The sequence below is a fragment of the Diabrotica virgifera genome, chromosome 9 (genome assembly GCF_917563875.1).
Source record: "Diabrotica virgifera virgifera chromosome 9, PGI_DIABVI_V3a".
In the NCBI taxonomy this organism is placed as follows: domain Eukaryota; kingdom Metazoa; phylum Arthropoda; class Insecta; order Coleoptera; family Chrysomelidae; genus Diabrotica; species Diabrotica virgifera.
Window position 1 is genome coordinate 37416759 of NC_065451.1, and position 20907 is coordinate 37437665.

Sequence of the window (20907 nt, forward strand, 5' to 3'; positions counted from 1 at the left end):
CTATGTTCATTATCCCATGCGTGTTGACATATTTGAGATCTCTCAAATTCTCTATTTTTAATATAAGATTGATGTTCACTTATTCTAACGTCTAATGGTCTTGATGTCTCACCTAAATAAAATTTTTCGCATTCACAAGGTATTTTATAAATGCAATTCTTTGTTCTTTCTTGATCATTGTTAGGTTTAGTTTTGTTTAGTTTTAGATAGAATAGATCTCAATGTGTTTGTTGTTTTGAATGTTGTTGAAATGTTGAATTTATTTCCTATTGTTTTAAGTTTCTTGGATAGTCCTTTTATATATGGTATTGATATTTTGCTCGTATTATTTCTGGTGAATGTTGTAGGATCCCGTTCTAAGTTGTTCTGTTCCATTCGATCCAATCTTAAAACAATAGGAAATAAATTCAACATTTCAACAACATTCAAAACAACAAACACATTGAGATCTATTCTATCTAAAACTAAACCTAACAATGATCCAGAAATAACAAAGAATTGCATTTATAAAATACCTTGTGAATGCGAACAATTTTATTTAGGTGAGACATCAAGACCATTAGACGTTAGAATAAGTGAACATCAATCTTATATTAAAAATAGAGAATTTGAGAGATCTCAAATATGTCAACACGCATGGGATAATGAACATAGAGTTCAGTGGAGAGATTCAAGTATAGTCATGAAAGAATCAGATAGTAAAAAGAGAAAAATCAAAGAAGTGGCTCTAATTATGCTAAATGAAACCAATTGTGTCGCAAATTCCTCGGTAGAATGCAGTAGGATGTGGTTACCCATACTGAAAGAGGAAGTCAATAGAAAGAAAATACCAAGATTAGTAAGTCAATAATATCGAGCTAGTACATATTTTATATTTTACTATTACTTATATATCTAGAATTATTAATATTATTTATAATTTAAACATGTTACAAGTCAGAATTTGGTATTATTTTTTGAGAGTAAATTAATGTAAGACCAAATACTTACGATGTCGGGATAGTATCACAGGGTTTTTCCTGGTTTTCCCTTGTGATTTACTATGAAATCTCTAACTCGAGAATTTTACTGTCGTTGCATTTGGTTGTCTTTTTAAAGACATATCACATGCTATAATTTTTTATGACGGATATTCTTGAGTTGGGGTTAATTTCATGTAATCGAATGAACTATCTTTCAGTGAGTCGTCCCAGGAACGCAACTCATAAATATTGGCAATATCATTTTAAAGTCTTCTACTTTAAAATGTGTAATATATGTCTGAATTGCCCATATAAATGAGTGAGATTAAATAAATTATTAGAAGAATTTTTTTGCTTAGCAACAACACTTTTGTTTATTTTAGTAATATTTTGTATTTTGACAACGGCACCCGATTTGGGCGTCGAAACGTTAATAAAATTATTTTTTTCATTTTAATTGTGGCTTATTTCCCATATAAATAATTAATCATAAAAATGCCACAAGGAAATAGCTTCAGAACAACATTAATCAAAGTTAATTTAATAAAAAAAATTTGTTTGTACACCCTGTATAAATAATTATGTTAATGTTTATACTAGTGAATAGAGAAATAAATAACCTTTCAAATGAGCTATCACACAACCCCTACTCTCATTTAAAAAAATCATCGATTACGTCATCACGCTCAGATGGATGACGTCACTAGTATTACGTATATGCCAAAAAGTCCTAATTTAAAAATAAAAATCGACCTGTCTGAGGATTTCTCTTGAAATTTACCCATTCTCGAGATAATGAATTTATGCCAACTAAAACGTCCTCACTTATACTACTGTGTCGCGCCCGCTTGATTAGCAATTAAAAAAAAGGGGTTTCCGATATTGTATTGCAAAAAACTCTTTGGGATTTCATCAATCAATGTTTAATACCTACCTTGGCAACTTTGAAATTTTTAGATATATGTCCGATTTAGGGTTAAAAATGGCCGATTTCGCAATTTTCAAAATTTTCAATCGCTTATATAACAAAAACTATTAACTTAAGAGAAAAATCACTAAAGATCTTTTCTGTTTGGAATGATTCAAAAAACCTAAAAAAAATTATTCGATGCAAAAAAAATAATTTTAGGAAAAACCCCTAATTTTCCTCTCGCCTGGCAAGGTCTTATGCTCTTCAGAATCGCCTGTCATTGTACACATTTCTTCTAAATGACTTACTCAAACACATACTTAAATTTAAACCTTACAGGAGAAAGTTTATTTTACCCCTAAACTATGCACTTTTCGATTCACCTGGTAGATACACGTGCACGGCTGATGCCTGCCAGGTCATGGTTTTTAGCCTTGGTGTGCTATGAATTATCACTAGAAAAATTTCTAGCCTTACAAGACGACCGTTAGTCGGGGGGTTCACTAGCTTTTAGACTATTTTGCATTGGTTTTTCTTACCAATCATAAAAGGGAAAAAAAACATTTTTGGCCTGTAAAACATTTCTTATACGTTTTAGAGAAAAATGGTTCAAATAAAAGTTATGGCCTTAAACAGAACTTTGATTTTCAAGTTTCTAAATTAAAATATATAAACAATTGATAGAGATAATTGCAAAAATCCTATTTTTGTAGTACAGTAGAACCCCGATTATCCGTGCTCCTCGGGACCGGACGTGGCACGGATAATTGAAAAGCACGGATAATCCGAACATTTTTTATTTCTTATATATAATACATATGTACGTATAAAATATACGTATGTACCTACCATAAAAAGATAACAGAAAAACTAAATCTTTCATTACGATTCTTCCTTTCGGCGTATAGAGTTTCCGTCGAGTGATTTACGGTGAAGCTATTTTGATAAAACCTCAAAAATTCAATTTTGGTAATAGAAAATCATAGCACGGATAATCCGCACAGGCATAATCGAGGTTCTACTGTAATTCGTAAATGTTAATCACTTTGTTTTTTGAGTAAGAACATGTAACATAACTAGTCGAAATTATGGCGAACTGCCTCAATTCTGCATTTGATCACTTGGCTTGGGTCTAGTTGGCCTATAATGTGATATCCCAGATATAGTATGATACAATTGATCCAAAAGATGGCATAACCCAGACATCCAAAGTGAAAGTTATCCTCCAACACCAAATTGTTCTACATGGTCCACATAATGTTCAGAAAAAAGTCACAAAAAATGTTCAACATTAAGTTTGAAATAAAAAAGGCCATACATGCATAATCCTTCTAAAATGAACGGTTTCAAAGTTACAGATGTAGTATAGTATAATTGGTCCAAATAAAGGCCTAACCCAGACATCCAAAGTGAAAGTTATCCTCCAACACCAAATTGTTCTATATATGGTCTACATATTGTTCAGTAAAAAGTTACACCATTTTGAACGTCCGGTTTGGGGGGGTGAGATGGGGGAGAAGTCGGTAAATTAGTAGTTTTTTTACGTTTTTTATTTTCTATGATACTTTTTTTTATTTTTTTGGCAATTGATGATGATTTTAGGTGGTGAGGTTAACGTTTCTTCAAGGGCTTATCATCGGCCACTGAAATATTTACAAAACACAATACTGTTAAAAAAAATTTCTTTCATCAGTAATAATATTATAAATTGCCCAAAAAATATAAACAGTATCGAAAACTTCCACTTTTCATCCTCCGTAACTCTGGAACCGTTGATTTTATAAGAATTATGTATAGAACATTTTTTGTTTTCAATTTCATGTAGAACATTTTTTATATAACATTGTTTACGCTAAAGCATAGTTTTAGAAATATTGACGAAAAACGTAAAAAAACTACGAATTTACCGATTTCTCCCCCCTCTCCCCCCCCAAACCCGACGCTCAAAATGGTGTAACTTTTTACTGAACAATATGTGGACCATATAGAACATTTTGGTGTTGGAGGAAAACTTTTACTTTGGATGTTTGGGTTAGGTCTTTTTTTGGACCAATTATACTATACTACCTCCGTAACTTTGGAACCGTTTATTTTAGAATGATTATGCATAGGGCCTTTTTTATTTCAAATTTGGATGTCAGAGTTTGGATCTAGTTATACCATACTAATATTTAGAGTGAGTAATCCTCTCTATGTTTTGTTGATTTATCTGTAATAGGGAAGCATTATCATGAAGTTGGCGACTAAATTTCATGAATTTTAGAACCATTCAATTTAGACACATTTCTCCTCCTGTGGTGTTTATGCAATCCAATAACTCTTGAAAGCACAAGACAACATAGGGAGCCAAACGTGGCAAATGCATATTGCTTCTACACCGATGGCTCCAAAACGGAAGAAGGCTCAGGATGCGGAATATACTCCAGATCACTGAACCTTAGTGTAAAATGGGGTATGGGCAAAAATGGCAGAGTAGTTCAAATTGAACTGGCTGGTATCTCCATAGCCGCAAAAGACATAACCCGGAAAAGTATAGCCGGCAAAACCATAATAATCTGCACAGACAGCAGAAAAGCGCTACTAACCCTGAACAGACCACGTGTCATATCAAGGCTGGAGTGTCATGAATCACTAGGCCTAGCTTCGGATGGTAACAACATCATCATGAGGTGGGTTAAAGGACACAACGAAAATAAAGGCAACCGAATTGCTGACCAGCTAGCTAGGAAGACAGCAGGCCTAAGACTCTTAGGACCTGGTGATATTTTTGGCTGGTCAACTGCAACAATCGCGGAAATTGACAAATGTCACTCCCATACGCAAACCGTGAAAAGATGGGAAGAAGGGCCAGGATGTAGACCTGCCAAGGTAACACTAAGGAACCTTGGGAAGTCGGCCTCAGAAAAGTACTTGAGAATGTCCAGGAAAAACCCACGGTTGACATTTGGTTTTTCAACTGGCCATTGTCAACTAAGAAAACACCTTCACACACTGGGGCTAGTAGACACACCTCTATGCAGAAGGTGTGAACGAGATGACGAAATTGTCGAGCATGTCCTATGCGAATGTCCGGAGTTATCGTCAATACGAGAGTATGCGTTCGGCGACCCTTGACCTACACCTGCCAACATAAGGGAGATGTCACCTGGTGATTTGTCCGCTTTCCTAGAAATGGCAGGATGGATAATGAACTAAGGAAGACAACCCCTGGGAGGATGCGCAATGGGTCAATTGTGGCATAAGTGCTGTGGGACTTGACTCACACTCCCTACTCTACAGATACAGATACAGAACTCTTGAAAACCCTGTATATTGTTGCAAAAATAACAATATCCACAGAGTATCTAATACTATTATAAATTCACCATTGATTTTCACTCTTACCCTCGGAATACACAAGGCTAGTTTTTCAAAAGTAAGCTAGATATTCTGGTATCCTAGCCTGAGTTACTGCCTTGGCTTGGCGCATACTAGAATGGTTTACATGTGGCTAGGAAATTTTCAGCCAGTAGCTAGTACTATTTCGAGATCAATATAGAGCAACAAATCCACTGAAAAATGTAAATGTTTCTAAAAAAACAATGTTTGACTGAAACATTTACTTTGGACACTGTGTCAAATTGTATTGGATGAATTAACAGAAGATTTATTTTTTATTCTTTCTCACGATACATTTGTACAAACTTTAATTTAATTTAGTCTCGGCACTTAATTTTGGCATATTAGTTTTAGACGTAGGTAGTTATGCCCGGATTACACAAGGCTAGTTTTTCAAGCTGGGACAGCAAGCTAGCGCTTATAAACTAGCAAGCTATTATTACTAGCTTCATGTATACAGAACTAGCTTCGCGTGTTGGGCCTAGTAAGCTAGTGAAAAAGACAGTAAAGCCAGTGTCTTACGCCAGGATAGTTTAATAGCATGGAATTCTATTTTATTAAGCTACTTGCGTCCCTCTCTACTGGTTTTAAGTGGCGTTTAGACGCCGCGATAAATACGAGCAATTTATTGTGACGATCAATTGCTACGATTTATTGATCTTTTAAAGCTGTTTAGATGCTGCGATTGATTATAAACTGAAACAACTCGATCGTTACAATCCGATACCAACTCCAATCCAACCCCAATTCCGATAAATCGCTGGGATGTACCGTTAACACACAACGATAAATTGAAGTAACTCGATTAATATCGATAAATTGCTGCGATTTATCGCGGTGTCTAAACGCTGCCTTACTATCCTGGCTTGTGTACCACCCTATTCTGGCCGGGAAAGCTAGTGTTTTCGAACGGCAAGTGAGTAGTGTCGACCTGTTTAATCGTTTCAAAGAGATAACCCTTCGCTTCTAAAACTAATATGAAAAAACTAAGAGCCGAGATTAATTTAAAGTTTGTACAAATGTATCGTGAGGAAGAATGTCTGTGGAACGCGACTATTCCATCATATAAAGATAAGTCTATTCGTGATTCAGCAACACAAAAAATAATTGGCAAGTTATTAGAACTCCTGTCATTTAATTTTTGGAATCGCAAGACTCAACAGAATATCAAACACGTCTGGCATCATTCGTAAAATACTGATATACTTTTTTAAGTCTTCATTGCGAAGTTCTTCTAAAACCACGTTCATTCCTTTTTAAAATCCATGGTCTTATATTAAACGCAATAGTTTTAATTACCTAGGATCGGTATTACAGAGTAATGGAGAAATAGATGGAGATGCATGCACTAGAATTAGGGCTGGATGGATGAAGTGGAAAGAAGCGAGTGGTGTGTTGTGTGACAGAAAAATTCCAATGAAGCTGAAGGGAAAATTTTATAAAACAGCCATAAGACCGGCTATGATGTACGGAACTGAATGTTGGGCAGTGAAAAAGAAAGAGGAACAACGAATGCATGTGGCGGAAATGAGAATGCTTAGATGGATGAGTGGAGTGACAAAGAAGGATAAAACTAGAAATGAGTATATTAGGGGAAGTCTAAGTGTGGCACCAATTGATGCCAAAATGAGAGAGCATAGGTTAATATGGTTTGGTCAAGTTCAGCGTTGAGACGTTAATCACCCAATACGAAGAATAGCTGAAGTGCAGATTCCTGGAATGAGTAGGAGAGGAAGACCAAAAGAGACCGGGGGGGGATACGATAAGGCAGGACATGTTGGTAAAGGGGATTAACATTAATATGACCCTAGTTAAAATTTTGTGGAGAAATGCAATTAGGGAAGCCGACCCCGCATAGGGATAAGGCAAAGAGAATGATGATGGTCTTATATTAAACGCGTTTTTCCAATAAATAAAGCTTCTGTTAATTCATCCAATGCAATTTGACTCAGTTTTTGAAGTAACTGTTTCAGTCGAACATTGTTTTTTTTAGAAATATTTACCATTTTCAGTGGATTTGTTGCTCTATTGATCTCGCAATGGTACCAGCTACTGTCTAAAAATGACCTAGCCACTCTAAACCATGGTAAACCGTTTTAGCATGCGCCAAGCCAGGACACTAACTCAGACTAGGATACAGGGATATCTAGCTTGCTATCCTAGCTTGAAAAACTAGCCTCGTGTAATCCGGGCATTACCTCTTTGAAAAAATAAAACAGGTCGACACTACGCACTTGCCGGCTAGACGAGGGTGGTACACAAGCCAGGATAATAAAACTAGTAAAACGAAACACAAGTAGCTTAACAAAATAGAACTCCATGCTACTAAACTATCCTAGCTTAAGACACTGGCTTACTGTCTTTCTCACTAGCTTACTAGCCTAAAGGCGAATCTAGTTCTGTATTCATGAAGTTAGTAATACTAGCATGCTAGTTTAAAAGCGATAGCTTGCTATCTTAGCTTGAAAAACTAGCCTCCTGTAATCCGGTCATAAAGTATTTATCTGCAAAGCTTCTTTGAAAATTATATCCGAGTATATATATCCGAGTATATAACAACAAGCGTATAGTGCAACCCTGTTTGACTCCTCTTTGAATCTAGTTCCAATACAAGATTTCTACAATACGAAGTCCCTACGATCAATGTTTTTGGTCCTTAATATGTTCATAAGCCTTCCTAGCTGTACTCTATCAAAAGCCTTTTCATTTAAGCCAAATAAGTATCACTACGTTGGTCGCAGCATTCTTGGAGAAGCAGTTTAAGCAACTATGTCTCTTTACCTTCTAAATTTTCAAATGGCCTCTTGCCCTACAGTAGATTTATCTACCTCCCTATGTATTTTTTTGTTTATGGTAAGAAATTTGAGAAGAATTAAATAAAAAAAGGTTTATTTTCTCAGTTAAAATTTTTAAAGTTAACAAATATTGGTAATTTATTAATAAAATATGGAACCCTAGTATACCCCCAGAGGGAAACTTGCTGAAAAATGTTGCTAAATAGTTTGCAAAATAAGACGGAATTATTCTCTATAGAATATATATATTATATAAAATTTTATACATTAATCACTGTCGGAATATCAAAGGACTCCTTTCTTGGGCACTCTTCTACGGCACTAATTAACTTGTGGAAATTTGTAGATAATTTTTGATTTTGTAGGCACACAGTTCCACCACCCCTTTCCAGTTGATGTTGCTGTAAAAATAATAATATAATATAATATTTTAAACTGAAATTCTTAATTAATTATGTAAAAAATGTATAATTTATGTAGTGGTTAAACACACATACAGAAAATCACATGTGTTTCAACCCCTAACTCGAAACATGGTAATTTTAGCGGTAATGCGAAATCTAATGATCAATGGTTAATTGGACCTGAGTAAATAAAAACTTAGAGAAAACAAAAACAAACAAACAAACGTAAAACCTATTAAGGCTATGGGTACATAATTCGTAAATATTTTACGTGTATCCCTACTTTTTCTGTCTTTACACGGCAAATTACGCGTAGTAAAATTCACACTGGTATGGATATGTAAACATTACTAGAATGTCATTCTACTTAATAATGTCATTATTAATTTCAAGAGATGGGTTTTGAATGTTCTTGGATAACTGTTATTTTTATAATTGGAAATTATTAATTCAGTTAATAAATGTGATAATTTTTTCACTAACTATGTATTCAGTGATTGTAATAATGCAACAAAGACTAATACTCAATCGAGAAAAGAGAAAAAGTGTTAAAGTGATTTTTTAATAATATATTGTTATGGAAAGCTTACAATTTTGAACATCTTTAACAACAAAATACTTGTATCACAGAATATATTATCCTGGTGTATTCTCTGCTTGGATCTCCCACAAATAGCACACAATAAATAACTTTTTATTAAGTTCACGTCTTAAATCAATTATTTATCAAATACACTATATTTCAATAATATTTAATCAATAACTCAACATATTCCCGATGCAATGTCAAATATTTAAAATTGTCACTGATTGTCAGTGTCTGACTGACAATATATGCTGACAATATTATATTCGGCTGAGTGCGTTGTAAGACAAAGATAGATTTGGAAAATTTTACCACGGCATTGTGTTTATTTTTTTCAAATCCTGAAAAAACCAATAAATATTTTTGAAAATTTTAAACGCAGAATGAAAGACTAAATTATTAGAATCTACGGCCCTCTACCGAGGGCCGAAAGTCCCTTAAAATAAATATAAATTTTATTTTGAATGATATATTTGAAATTAAAAATCACACTAAATTTTCTCTTAGATTTTCACCCCTGTAACTTATTAAAATAAACATTATAGAAGTTCTCAGAGACTTTCGGCCCTCGCTAATAACGTGATCTTTCATTCTGCGTTTAAATTTTTCAAAAATACTTATTAGTTTTCTCAGGATTCGAAAAAAATGAATCCCCATTTGAATTGCATTGCAGCCGAAAATACGTTCCGATCCTCTTAAAAAGGCAAACATTGTAAGGTTTATTAGCCATCAACAAGCAAAGGAAAAGACATACTTAACTTATAGATAAAGCAAAATATAAATTTAATGAAAAAACAAAACATTCTAGTGTTAATAACTGGGCCTGAACAAGCAAAAACATACCTACTTCTAGACAAAACAAAAAATATATTATGAGTACGATTTCCTCATTAAATGAATTGAAAAATTCTACAAATTGTACCAGTTCGACACCTAGGTTTTCATCTAAATCATTGCTGTAAATGTCGGTAAGCTTCAGTGAGTGAATTTCAACTTCATTGGGAGTTAAATTTTCCAAATGATGTAAAAACCCGGAATTGGAATGAATGCATTCATATGCAGAAAACCTCTGACTTAAAGAGGAACTGAACTGATCTATAACAGTAAAATTTTGAGTCCTAAATATCTCTAATATTGTCAGCTCAGTCTCTGGAGATGTTCCATAATTCAGAGGAGTCAGTCGAATATTCCTTAAAAGAATATAAATTGATGTGATTGATACGACTTGTGCTGTTTGTCCTCTCTGAGATTGCAAAATATATATTGCAAATATTCCTGTTTCCAGTAAACACATTCGATTACAAAAACTATTTGCATCGCTACGAGTTTTAAATTGTTGCTGATCGTCTTGTGAAATTTTAACTAGTGCTTTCACTGCATCACTTCTAGATGACCAGTATCACTTCTAGTAGAATTTACTTTTAGGAACAATTATATTTCTGCCACGGTCAGCGTTGCTCTCGCTTAAAGATGCAGCTTTTAAACATTCGATTAACAAGTTTTATCTATATGTAGAGGAAGTGAAAAATCATTATTATAGTTCTTCTAAGAAATCAAAGAATGCTATAGCAGCAGAACAACACTCAGCTGCGATTTTTGCAACTAAATTTAGAGAGTGGATGGCACGCGGTATCCATCCACAACGCCTAGATATTCAAGCCTATTCTGTAACTCATTTCGATGATAGAATTCTGTAAAATCGAATAGAAGTGGCTAAGTCGAATAGAAATAGTCCAAATCCGTATTCCATAACTACTTCGGAATCTCTACAACCGTAATAGTGAATAGAAATCACTTCGACAGCATTTACCCTGTCGAGGTGAGATTTCGATTATCAGAATTGCGGTTGACGCAAGCGCATTTTGTTTTGTTTTGGCGTTTATATTTTATACATATATAAAAATAATTGATTACTACTTATTTATAATTATTTATAGTATTTCTACCTTTTTTTTAGCTGCTTCATTTTTAGTCTGTGGTTTTATTTGCTTAGATAATTATATATTTAATTTAGACATGTTGTAGGACCTAACCTTATTTATTTGCTATGTGACATCTGAATGTTTGCGCCACTCGCAGTGTTGCCATACTGTTTTTGCTTTTATTTCTTGTACAATTTCAATCAATGGTATAATTTACGAGAATAGCATACAATAGACTTCTTATGCGTTGATTGATAAATATATATATTTGTATATTATAATAGTAAACCTACTTGTATATTTATCAGTCAACGCTCATAGTCTGAACAAATTATAGAAAAGTTGCCATTTTTGGGAGAAGTTGTTTAGCAGTTATTTCAGCTGGAGTCGAATTTTAAAGATTGCATATTATTAGTAATATCAATTTTAAATAATTTATTTAAACAAAATCCGTTCCAACAAAATATGATCGTCATCGGATCGTCCTTCCCACTGTTCCAACAAGAATTGTGATCTTGTAGTGACAGTTTCGTGATGACCATTTCAGTAATCATTTTTTTTTCATAAGTTTTTTCATTGATTGTCATTTGTTTCGAGCTTCTGTCATGTGTCACATAATAATTAATGTATCTACGGCATACGTCTTTGGTTTTTATCATTGGATATACCAACAACAATATACATATTGATAGATAAATCAGTTATGAGTCAGGTAACCGTTCCAACATCAGTTTCCAAATTACCGTCATCGGACGATAACTGGGCGACACAATTACGAACATGCGCACAACAAACGGTACAAGTAGTTTCGTGACGGTTTCTGGACCGTCCAAAAGTTCATGTTGAAACAAACCTAATAACATCAATTTAAATATCTTTGATTTAAAACGCCCGATTTCATAATCAACTTAAAGTGAACATTAACTAAAGTTCACTTTAAAGTTGACATTTACCCTTATGAATTGCATTGATAAAGGTACCAACTTAAAATTTAAAGTCCACCTTAACTGATTATAAAACCGATCGTTAAAAGCATTTATACTTCTTATATTCACTTTCACTTATCTTTTTATTTATCAGTTTATCTTCTTTTTTATATCAATTTTAATTAACTCTAATTTAAAACCATTTATTCTCTTTTGAGCTTTTTGCATCCAGTATTTACACTAATATTTTATTTACTTTTCAAAACTTGAGGATAGTATGAAGAAAGTATGAAAACATTGAGGATATGGCAACGGTGGCATATTTCGAGTAACAACCAGGTCACAGAACACTGGTTAATGCGCGGTTGCCGCCTCCTCAGAACCACGTGAAATAGAAGTCAGAGATTTCGATTACGATATGAGTTACAGAATACCAATCCAAACACAAAAATGACGCGATAGATATAAAACATTCCGATTTTGGGTAATTACGATTCGACTTGGTCATTTCTATTCGATTTGTTAAAAGTTACAGAATAGGGCTGATTATGTTCTCTAATTAAAGCCTGAACAACATTGTATTTTCCACTCAAAACAGCTGGGCCTCGATTTTTGACCCTTCGCTTCGTTATCGAACGTATTAGCTTCGTATCTGTTTAGTATACGTAGCGCATACGTTCGATAACGAAGCGAAGGGTCAAAAATCGAGGCCCTGACGCGTTGTCGTAGGACTCTCTCCTGCAATTTTTCAAATCGATATCATGTTTTTGCAAGAATGTCAATAGAGAATTAAATATATCTTCTGCTTTATGACCGTGATTTGACAAAAATATGAGAAACTTTTCAACAGGAGTGAAACCTTCCATGTAACGAAATATCACATTTAATTGATTGACAAAAATTATTCGATGTGAATAATGTGCTGATTTTTTACGTTCGGAGCTTTGTGGGGGCCCCGGGCAGCTGCCCAGCCTGCCCCACTTAAATCAGGCCCTGTCTAAAATATCATCTTTTGGTCTTGTACTAAAGGTTTTCCCAATCTAATGCCTTTTATGTAATGTATAGAGGATAATAAGAGCACAGCTCTACTCACTACTCCGTCTTTGTATACCTAATATGATATCTTTGTATACCTAATATGATATATTTTTAGAGCGTTGTACAAATGCCCCTATTTTTATTAGCCTGAAACTACAAAGAATCTTGTCGCTTATTCTTTTTCAATATACCGACATAATGACATAAGTGAGGTTAGTTATTTTTTAGTTAAAAGACTGATAAGTTTGTACACACTTGAATGAATAAAGGAAATGAAAATGTAGTATGTCAAAGTGTGTAAATAATTTATTTCTTTAGCTGAGCGCTTTCGACATAAACGTCATCAACACTCTTTTTTTACTTACACGTTACACTTATATACACGTTGCACAAACACATAAAAATTGTTTTCATGGTATGGGTGTAGGTATCACCCATCCACTAGACTAATAATGGATGGGTGATACCTACACCCATACTAGACTAAGAGCCGCTATATAGGTGAAATTTCTTAATCATTTAAGCACGATGGGACCCTATAACTTAAATAGTAGAACCTAAAAGAAAACGGATGAACACTGTGCCGTCACTTTTCAATAGCACATGCGTCGACAGTGGCGCATCAAACTTTCCACTTATGGACGGGATAAATAAATTAAAAGTTACCCTCCCTCACTACCAGAATTCATTTTTTTTCATTTATTTAAGTTCTATGTGATTAAGGGCCGGTTTCACCAATGACAAATAGTAGTTTATTCTATGATTAAAGTTATTCGACCATTAAACTGACATTTCTCCATTTTACTAACGTCAAAAGACTTATTTTATTTATTTATCAAAAAAATACTCAAGTAAATTGGCAAGTTAATCTGGCTGTAAATATTTAGAAGAAAGTAAATTCGCGAGTTTAACTTTAAATTATCAAAATTAGATTGAAACAAATTATAAACTTAAACGTCTAATAAATTTTATTCGACGAATAGCTATTCATTGATTTATTCGTTGTTGGTGAAACCGGACCTAAGACATAAGATTCATCGTAATTTTAACCCACCACCCCCTTCCCCCTGTCCCCACCATCAAAAACTTTATTTTTAGATTTTATTTTTTTTTTGGTGGAATGCAATCAATTTAAAAAAATTCAGGTAGGGTGGTTTGCCTACCACTCTCATTGAAAACATAACTACAGTGCGTCCATAAAGTAAGGCATAAATTCATTATTTCGTAAACCGGAGACTTTAAGGAAAAATCCCGAAATAGGTCGATTTATATTTTTAATTTCCGATTTTTTGGCATATACATCATACTAGTGACGTCATCCATCTGGGCGTGATGACGCAATCGATGATTTTTTTAAATGAGAATAGGAGTCATGTGATAGCTCATTTGAAAGGGTATTCAATTATCTATTCAATAATGTAAACATTAATATAATTATTTATACAGGGTATTAAAAAAACATTTTTTTATTAAAATAATTGAGACAAAAAGAAGAATGTATGTAATTTATTTAATTCAAAATGCGTTTTATTACTCTCAGAAAACAGAAAAAAAATTATTTGACAAATAAACATTGATTTTCGCTTAAAAGAAATGTTCAAACTGGCAAGAGGCAGATGGGTGGCAGCTTTAACATTGAATTTAAGCTAAAAACAATATTTATTTGCCAAATAAACATTTTTTCCTGTTTTCTGACAACATTAAAACGTATTTTGAATTAGATAAATTACATACATTCTTCTTTTGTTCTTTTTGTCTCAATTATTTTAATTAAAAAAATGTTTTTTTGAACACCTTGTATAAATAAGTATGTTCATGTTTACAGGGTGTAACAAAAATACAGGTCATCAATTTAATCACATATTCTGGGACCAAAAATAGTTCGATTAAACCTAACTTACCTTAGTACAAATATGCACATAAAAAAAGTTACAGCCCTTTGAAGTTACAAAATGGACATGGATTTTTTCGAATATAACGAAAACTATTAGAGATTTTTTATTGAAAATGGACATATGGCAATTTTATGGCAGGAATATCTTAAAGAAAAATTATAGTGAAATTTGTGCACTCCATAAAAATTTTATGGGGGTTTTGTTCCCTTAAACCCCCCAAACTTTTGTGTACGTTTCAATTAAATTATTATTGTGATACCATTAGTTAAATTCAATATTTTCAAAACTTTTTTGGCTCTTAGTATTTTTTCGACAAGGCAGTTTTTATCGAGTTGCGGCTTCTTTTCTAATATGTTTACATAAAGATTATATGGGGGTTTTGTTCCTTTAAACCCCCCAAATGATTGTATACGTTCCAATTAAACCATTACTGCGATACCATTAGTTAAACAAAGTGTTTTTAAAACTTTTTTGCTTCTTTGTGTTTTTTCGATAAGGCACCATTTATCGAGATGCGGCTTATTTTTAATATGGTTCAAAATATACCTAAAAATGTAAATCATAAATAAATTTTCCTATTATTATCAAGTCTCCATAATCGTACTTAGCCGTATACAAATATATGGTGGATTTGACAAATATGTAAAATATCTCGATGAAAACTGACTTTTCGAAAAAGTACTAAGAGGCAAAAAAGTTTTTAAAACCTTGTGTTTAACTAATGTTATTAAAATAATAATTAAATTTAAACGTACACAAAAGTTTGGGGTGTTTAAATGAACAAAACCCCCATAAAATTTTTATGGAGTGTCTAAATTTCACTATAATTTTTTCTTAAGATACTACTGCCATATGAATGCCACATGTTAATTTTCAATAAAAAATCTCCAATAGTTTTTGAAATATTGGAAAAAATCGATTTTCATTTTGTAAATTCAAAGGGCTGTAACTTTTTTTCTGTGAACATTTGTACTAAGGTAAGTTAGGTTCAGTCAAACTATTTTTGATCCCAGAATATGTGATTAAATTTATGACTTGTATTTTTGTTACACCATGTATATCAGGTAATAGAGAATTGAATAAACTTTCAAATGAGCTATCACATGACCCCTATTCTCATTTAAAAAAATATCCATTACGTCATTACGCCCAGATGGATGACGTCACTAGTATGATATATATGCCAAAAAATCGGAAATTAAAAATAAAAATCGATTTGTTTCGGGATTTTTCTTTAGTCTCCCGTTTACGAAATAATGAATTTATGCGTTATTTTATGGACGCACTGTATAACATCAAGTTTATTTTCATTTTAATTGATTATTTATTACAGTGGAGTGATTACAGTTACTGTTCCCAATTTAGCTTTACACTAGATTCCACATCTAGCTTTACACTAGATTCCACATAACTAACAGGGAAATTTTCAACTTTCTGTGGAACTGTCATTTCTGTCATGTCATCGTTCGGAATTTCCGTTGTCACTGGCACTTGTTACCATATAGTCAACATGTGAACAAGTCAATTTCGAGCTCAATGGTACCTAGAGCATAATATATTGGATATTTTAGACATCCATGTTTAAGTTCACATTATTCATCTATGTTCCCATGACGGATCAATTGTAAAGGGTTTTTACCCACATATTTTTGTATTTTGGTGGTTAGCATGTTAGATTCACGTAAGTATAACCTATAACTTTTTAAAGCCGTAGTCAAAATTTTAAAAACTTTGCTTTATCTTATTAGATTATACACATTTTAGTTAAGCACTGATGATGATCGGTCATCCGATCGAAAACTAGTTTTGTGATGTAGCCCTTTTTAGGAATTTTAACAAATATACCTTTTATAAAGGATTTTATTCGTTAAAAAAAAATAGTTGTCAGCGGTAGTATTTCGATTAATTCACTCTATTGGCTTGGATAATCGGATAACACCTTGAGCAGATTTTGAAAGCTTCAGTTCTTCTTCTGAAAGTCTAACATCATCCGAATCTTTTCCTGAATATATCTGTTAAGGACATTCCTTTTATACCGTATTTTGCAGGTTGCAGGCAAGTAAATTCTAAAACCGCAGTGACCTTTGAATAGAAATATCATCTCATCAACACTTACACAAAATATGAATAGATTTTGACAATTAGACCCAAAATGATTGAAAATTTTAGAAAGAGCCACTGTTCTATCAGTTTTCTTTCGCTCTTCGCGATCCATGCTATTGTCAAATTTAAGATAACAAGCAGTATTTCGAATCTTTTTAAATAAATCTTCATTAAATATTGGGCGACCCAACACATCTTTAATAGATAATTGAAGCATGACCTCATTGGAATATTTTATAATTGAAGATAACATAAAAAGTCCAAGCAAAGCCTTTATCTCAACTATTGTGTGCTTCTGTAGAAGAAGATACTGGTCCATTGAACCCACATTCAATCAACAGATCGCACCAAGTCATTCTATCTCTTCTTTAACTTAAATATGAGCATCTCATTACTCATATAGTCCGGGCTGTATCGTCGCCCACGTTAGGCAAATTATTCCGATTCATTTTTTGCACAAGCTTACTCAAAAAGAGGTCCTTATAAAAATCCATATGGTGCCAGGCGGTCGAAAAATTGTTTAAACAATTTTTTTTAAACAAATTCACAAAAATAATTTTTTCACTTCGAACAACATTTTTTAGATAATTTGGCAATTCTAAGCAAAAAAGGTCTGTTGTGATTTTTCTCTAAAATTGATAGCTGCAAAGTTAGTCGCGATTTAAAATTAAAAAAACGCGAAAATAGCCATTTTCAAGGCTTAATAACTCGGTTAAAAATGATTATTATGAAAGTCAGAAAGTGACCAAATCAAAGTTTAAAGCCCCCCTACAAGATGCTGAAGAGATTTGTGTCATTATTGTATTACTAAGCAGTTATTTTTAATTATTATATTTAAAATGAGCGTTAAGCGCTTATTAGGCGGCCGTCAATGGTGAGTGCGAAAGATGCACCATTCCGGCCGTCCAACGGTTCATCTCACTAAACGTAGGTGCTACTATTGTAGTGTTAAATAAACGATATATATATATATATATATATATATATATATATATATATATATTTTTAAATACATGTATATAGACATAGGTGTAACCAGGGGGGGGGTTTGGGGGTTATAACGCCCCCCCCATTGGGATCTACTTTGGGGTCTATATGCTTAACACCTTTATGTGTTGTTGACAAATCAAGCCATTTTGGACTTATAACTCCCCCTTTAGGATCATCCTAGTTACGCCGTTGTATATAGAACATGACAAAAGACATTTATACCCACCGCACGATTGATATCTCCTACACAACTCCACGAACTGCTGGAATTTGAAGTTACAGCCCATTTGGAATGGTCGCTAGTCGTATTAAATGATACGTTAACGACAGACATATTGATCTTCTGAATATTGTTTACCCTAAAACAAGTTTAATGTAATTAAAAATTATACTACCAGGTAGATATAGATATACGTATTGTGATTTTTTAAGTAATGGCACGTTTACACGTATCCAGTAACTGGCGCCAGTTTCACTGGAATAGCACTGGCATGATGGCAAAATAAACCAACCTTCTATCCTGCCCGGATTACACGAGGCTAGTTTTTCAAGCTAGGATAGCAAGCTAGCGCTTTTAAACTAGCAAGCTAGTATAACTAGCTTCATGAATACACAACTAGCTTCGCGTGTAGGCTACTAAGCTAGTAAGAAAGACAGTAAGCCAGTGTCTTAAGCTAGGATAGTTTAATAGCATGGAATTCTATTTTTTAATCTACTTGCGCCCCCTTCTACTAGTTTGAAGAAGAATAAAAAATAAAGCTTCTGTTTATTCATCCAATGCAATTTGACACAGTGTCCAAAGTAACTGTTTTAGTCAAACATTGTTTTTCTTTTAGAAATATTTACAATTTTCAGTGGATTTGTTGCTCTATTGATCTCGAAATAGTACTAGCTACGGGCTGAAAATTTCCTAGCCACATGTAAACCATTCTAGCATGTGCCAAGCCAGGACAGTAACTAATATATACTCTCCTAGAAGAAGCTTTTATATGGAGCAGATGGTCACGTTTATTTGTTACTTCAAAGCAGGCTTGGTGACGAGGAATATTGCGGCGGCGGTGCGGGCGGTGGTGAGATCGCGTAAGCTCCGTAGTCGTTGTCAGATCTATGCACCTACTCAGTGGGAATCTGTGGGAACATAAAATCCTATGCTAAAACTTTACAGGGCAATACCCTTCTACTCACGTCTATATTCTTTGATGCCACTACCATGCCAGCGCTCTCGTGTCAGTGCGACTGATGCCAGTTAATGGATACGGGTAAACGTGCCATAATGATTTATATGATTTTAGTAGAAGAACTCGAATTGGAACTCCAACAAGTTACACAGAAGAAATAACAAATCACATGCATTACATTTATTTATTAAGCGCAACAGGCCTTGTAGGCCTAGGGCTAAAATGTTTACATTTCTGATTACATAAATAATATAATAAATAACTTAATATAACTTACATAACTTATAAAACTTATACATTTTATTTAATTACACTTCAGTCTTTTTATACACTCCTTCACCACCTCTCTCCATCTCCTCCTGTCCAATGCTAGTTCTTTCCATCTCTCAAAGTTACTTTTCTTCAAGTCTTCATACACACTGTCCTTCCATCTTTTCCTTGGCCTGCCTTTCCTCCTCTTTTGTATTGGTCTTCGTGAGAGTACCATTTTTGGCATTCATTTACTTCCCATTCTCTCGATGTGCCCCAAGTGCACATGCATTACAGTTAGTAATATATCGTGCTATCCTACTATGAGGTAAATAATTATTATACTGGCTCCCGATATGGCTCCTCAAAAGTGAGCTAATTTTGTAATGTGGATGTGAGAATTATGTGAAAGCATATTTCAAAAACTTTAAGCGGATCTAGCCTACGTGCTTCCATTTCGTACAAGAGAACAGAGGAAACGTAACAAAGCATCTTGTGTCTCAGGTTTAAATCTAACTTGCGATCAGTCAGAAATTTACGAAGTTTAAAAAAAATTCTGGATTATTCTACTCTAATCTTTATTTCAGTCTCAGGGTCTCAACTCTCGTTTAGCAGATAATCCAATGACTTCATAAAACATAATTGGAAGACATTTCTTCTTCTTCAGATGCAAATCCACTAATGGATGTTAGCGATCACATTTTCCATTAGGTACCTCTCTGTTTCTTGCAATGTGTATGAGAGATTGTATGTAGTTAAATTCCTGTCCATTACCTTATGTTTCGGAGCCAGGACATTATCTTGCGTCATTTTCTTCTCTCGCCTTCAATTTTACCGTCGATTATAAGTTGAAGAAACTGGTATTTTTCGTTTCGCATGATGTGATCCAGATATGCCGTTTTCCATTTCTTAATGGTTTCGAAAAGTTGGCGTTCTTGGTTGATTCACTTAAGGACATCTATTTGTGACGTTCGCCGTCCATGGTATCTTTAGGATACGGTGATACAGCCACATTTCGAAGGCTTCTAATCTGTTTATATCCCTCGTTTTAAGTGTCTAGCCCTCTACGCCATATAGCAGCACCGACCATACGTAGCACTTAGTAAACCTTAGTCTAAGTTGAAGATCGAAATCTGAACAAGTCAGTACCTTCCTGAGTTTTACGAAAGCTTATCGACCTTGCTCAATGCGATATTTTACTTCCCTGTCCGATGCCCAGTCTTCAAAAAGCCACGTCCCAGGTATTTAAATTTGCTCACTCTTTCAATGGACTTGGTATTCAGTGTTATGGTGAAGTTTTCAAGTGCATCCAAATTTCTGGAGATGATCATGAATTTGGTCCTTTTGGTAGGTATTAATCTCTAATCCCATTGCTTACTGTATTCTCCGATTATACTGGAAAACATTATCGAACGTATTATAAGGCAAACATGAATATGAGGGGAATACGATAGAGTCCATGAGACCATGAGAATAAATGGACACTATAAGCAGACAAGCGAATCAGAGAAAGACTCCCCATCATGATCGACCGACTGCCTCAAATAATTGCGACTAATTGTAAGGATATA

At 33.8% G+C, this 20907-nt stretch overlaps 1 protein-coding gene across 3 annotated transcripts in view; it reads right to left on the reverse strand.

Moving 5' to 3' along the window:
* Nucleotides 1-8122: 8122 nt before the first annotated feature.
* LOC126892437 (plancitoxin-1) overlaps nucleotides 8123-20907 on the reverse strand; it is a 55027-nt gene continuing 42242 nt past the window's right edge. For all 3 annotated transcript variants that reach the window (XM_050661969.1, XM_050661968.1, XM_050661967.1), the window contains 2 exons: nucleotides 18136-18268; nucleotides 8123-8446 (listed from right to left, as the gene is read on the reverse strand). In XM_050661969.1, the coding sequence (XP_050517926.1) occupies nucleotides 8306-8446; nucleotides 18136-18268 (274 nt within the window). In that variant the 3' untranslated portion in view covers nucleotides 8123-8305. The remainder of the gene's footprint in view (nucleotides 8447-18135; nucleotides 18269-20907) is intronic.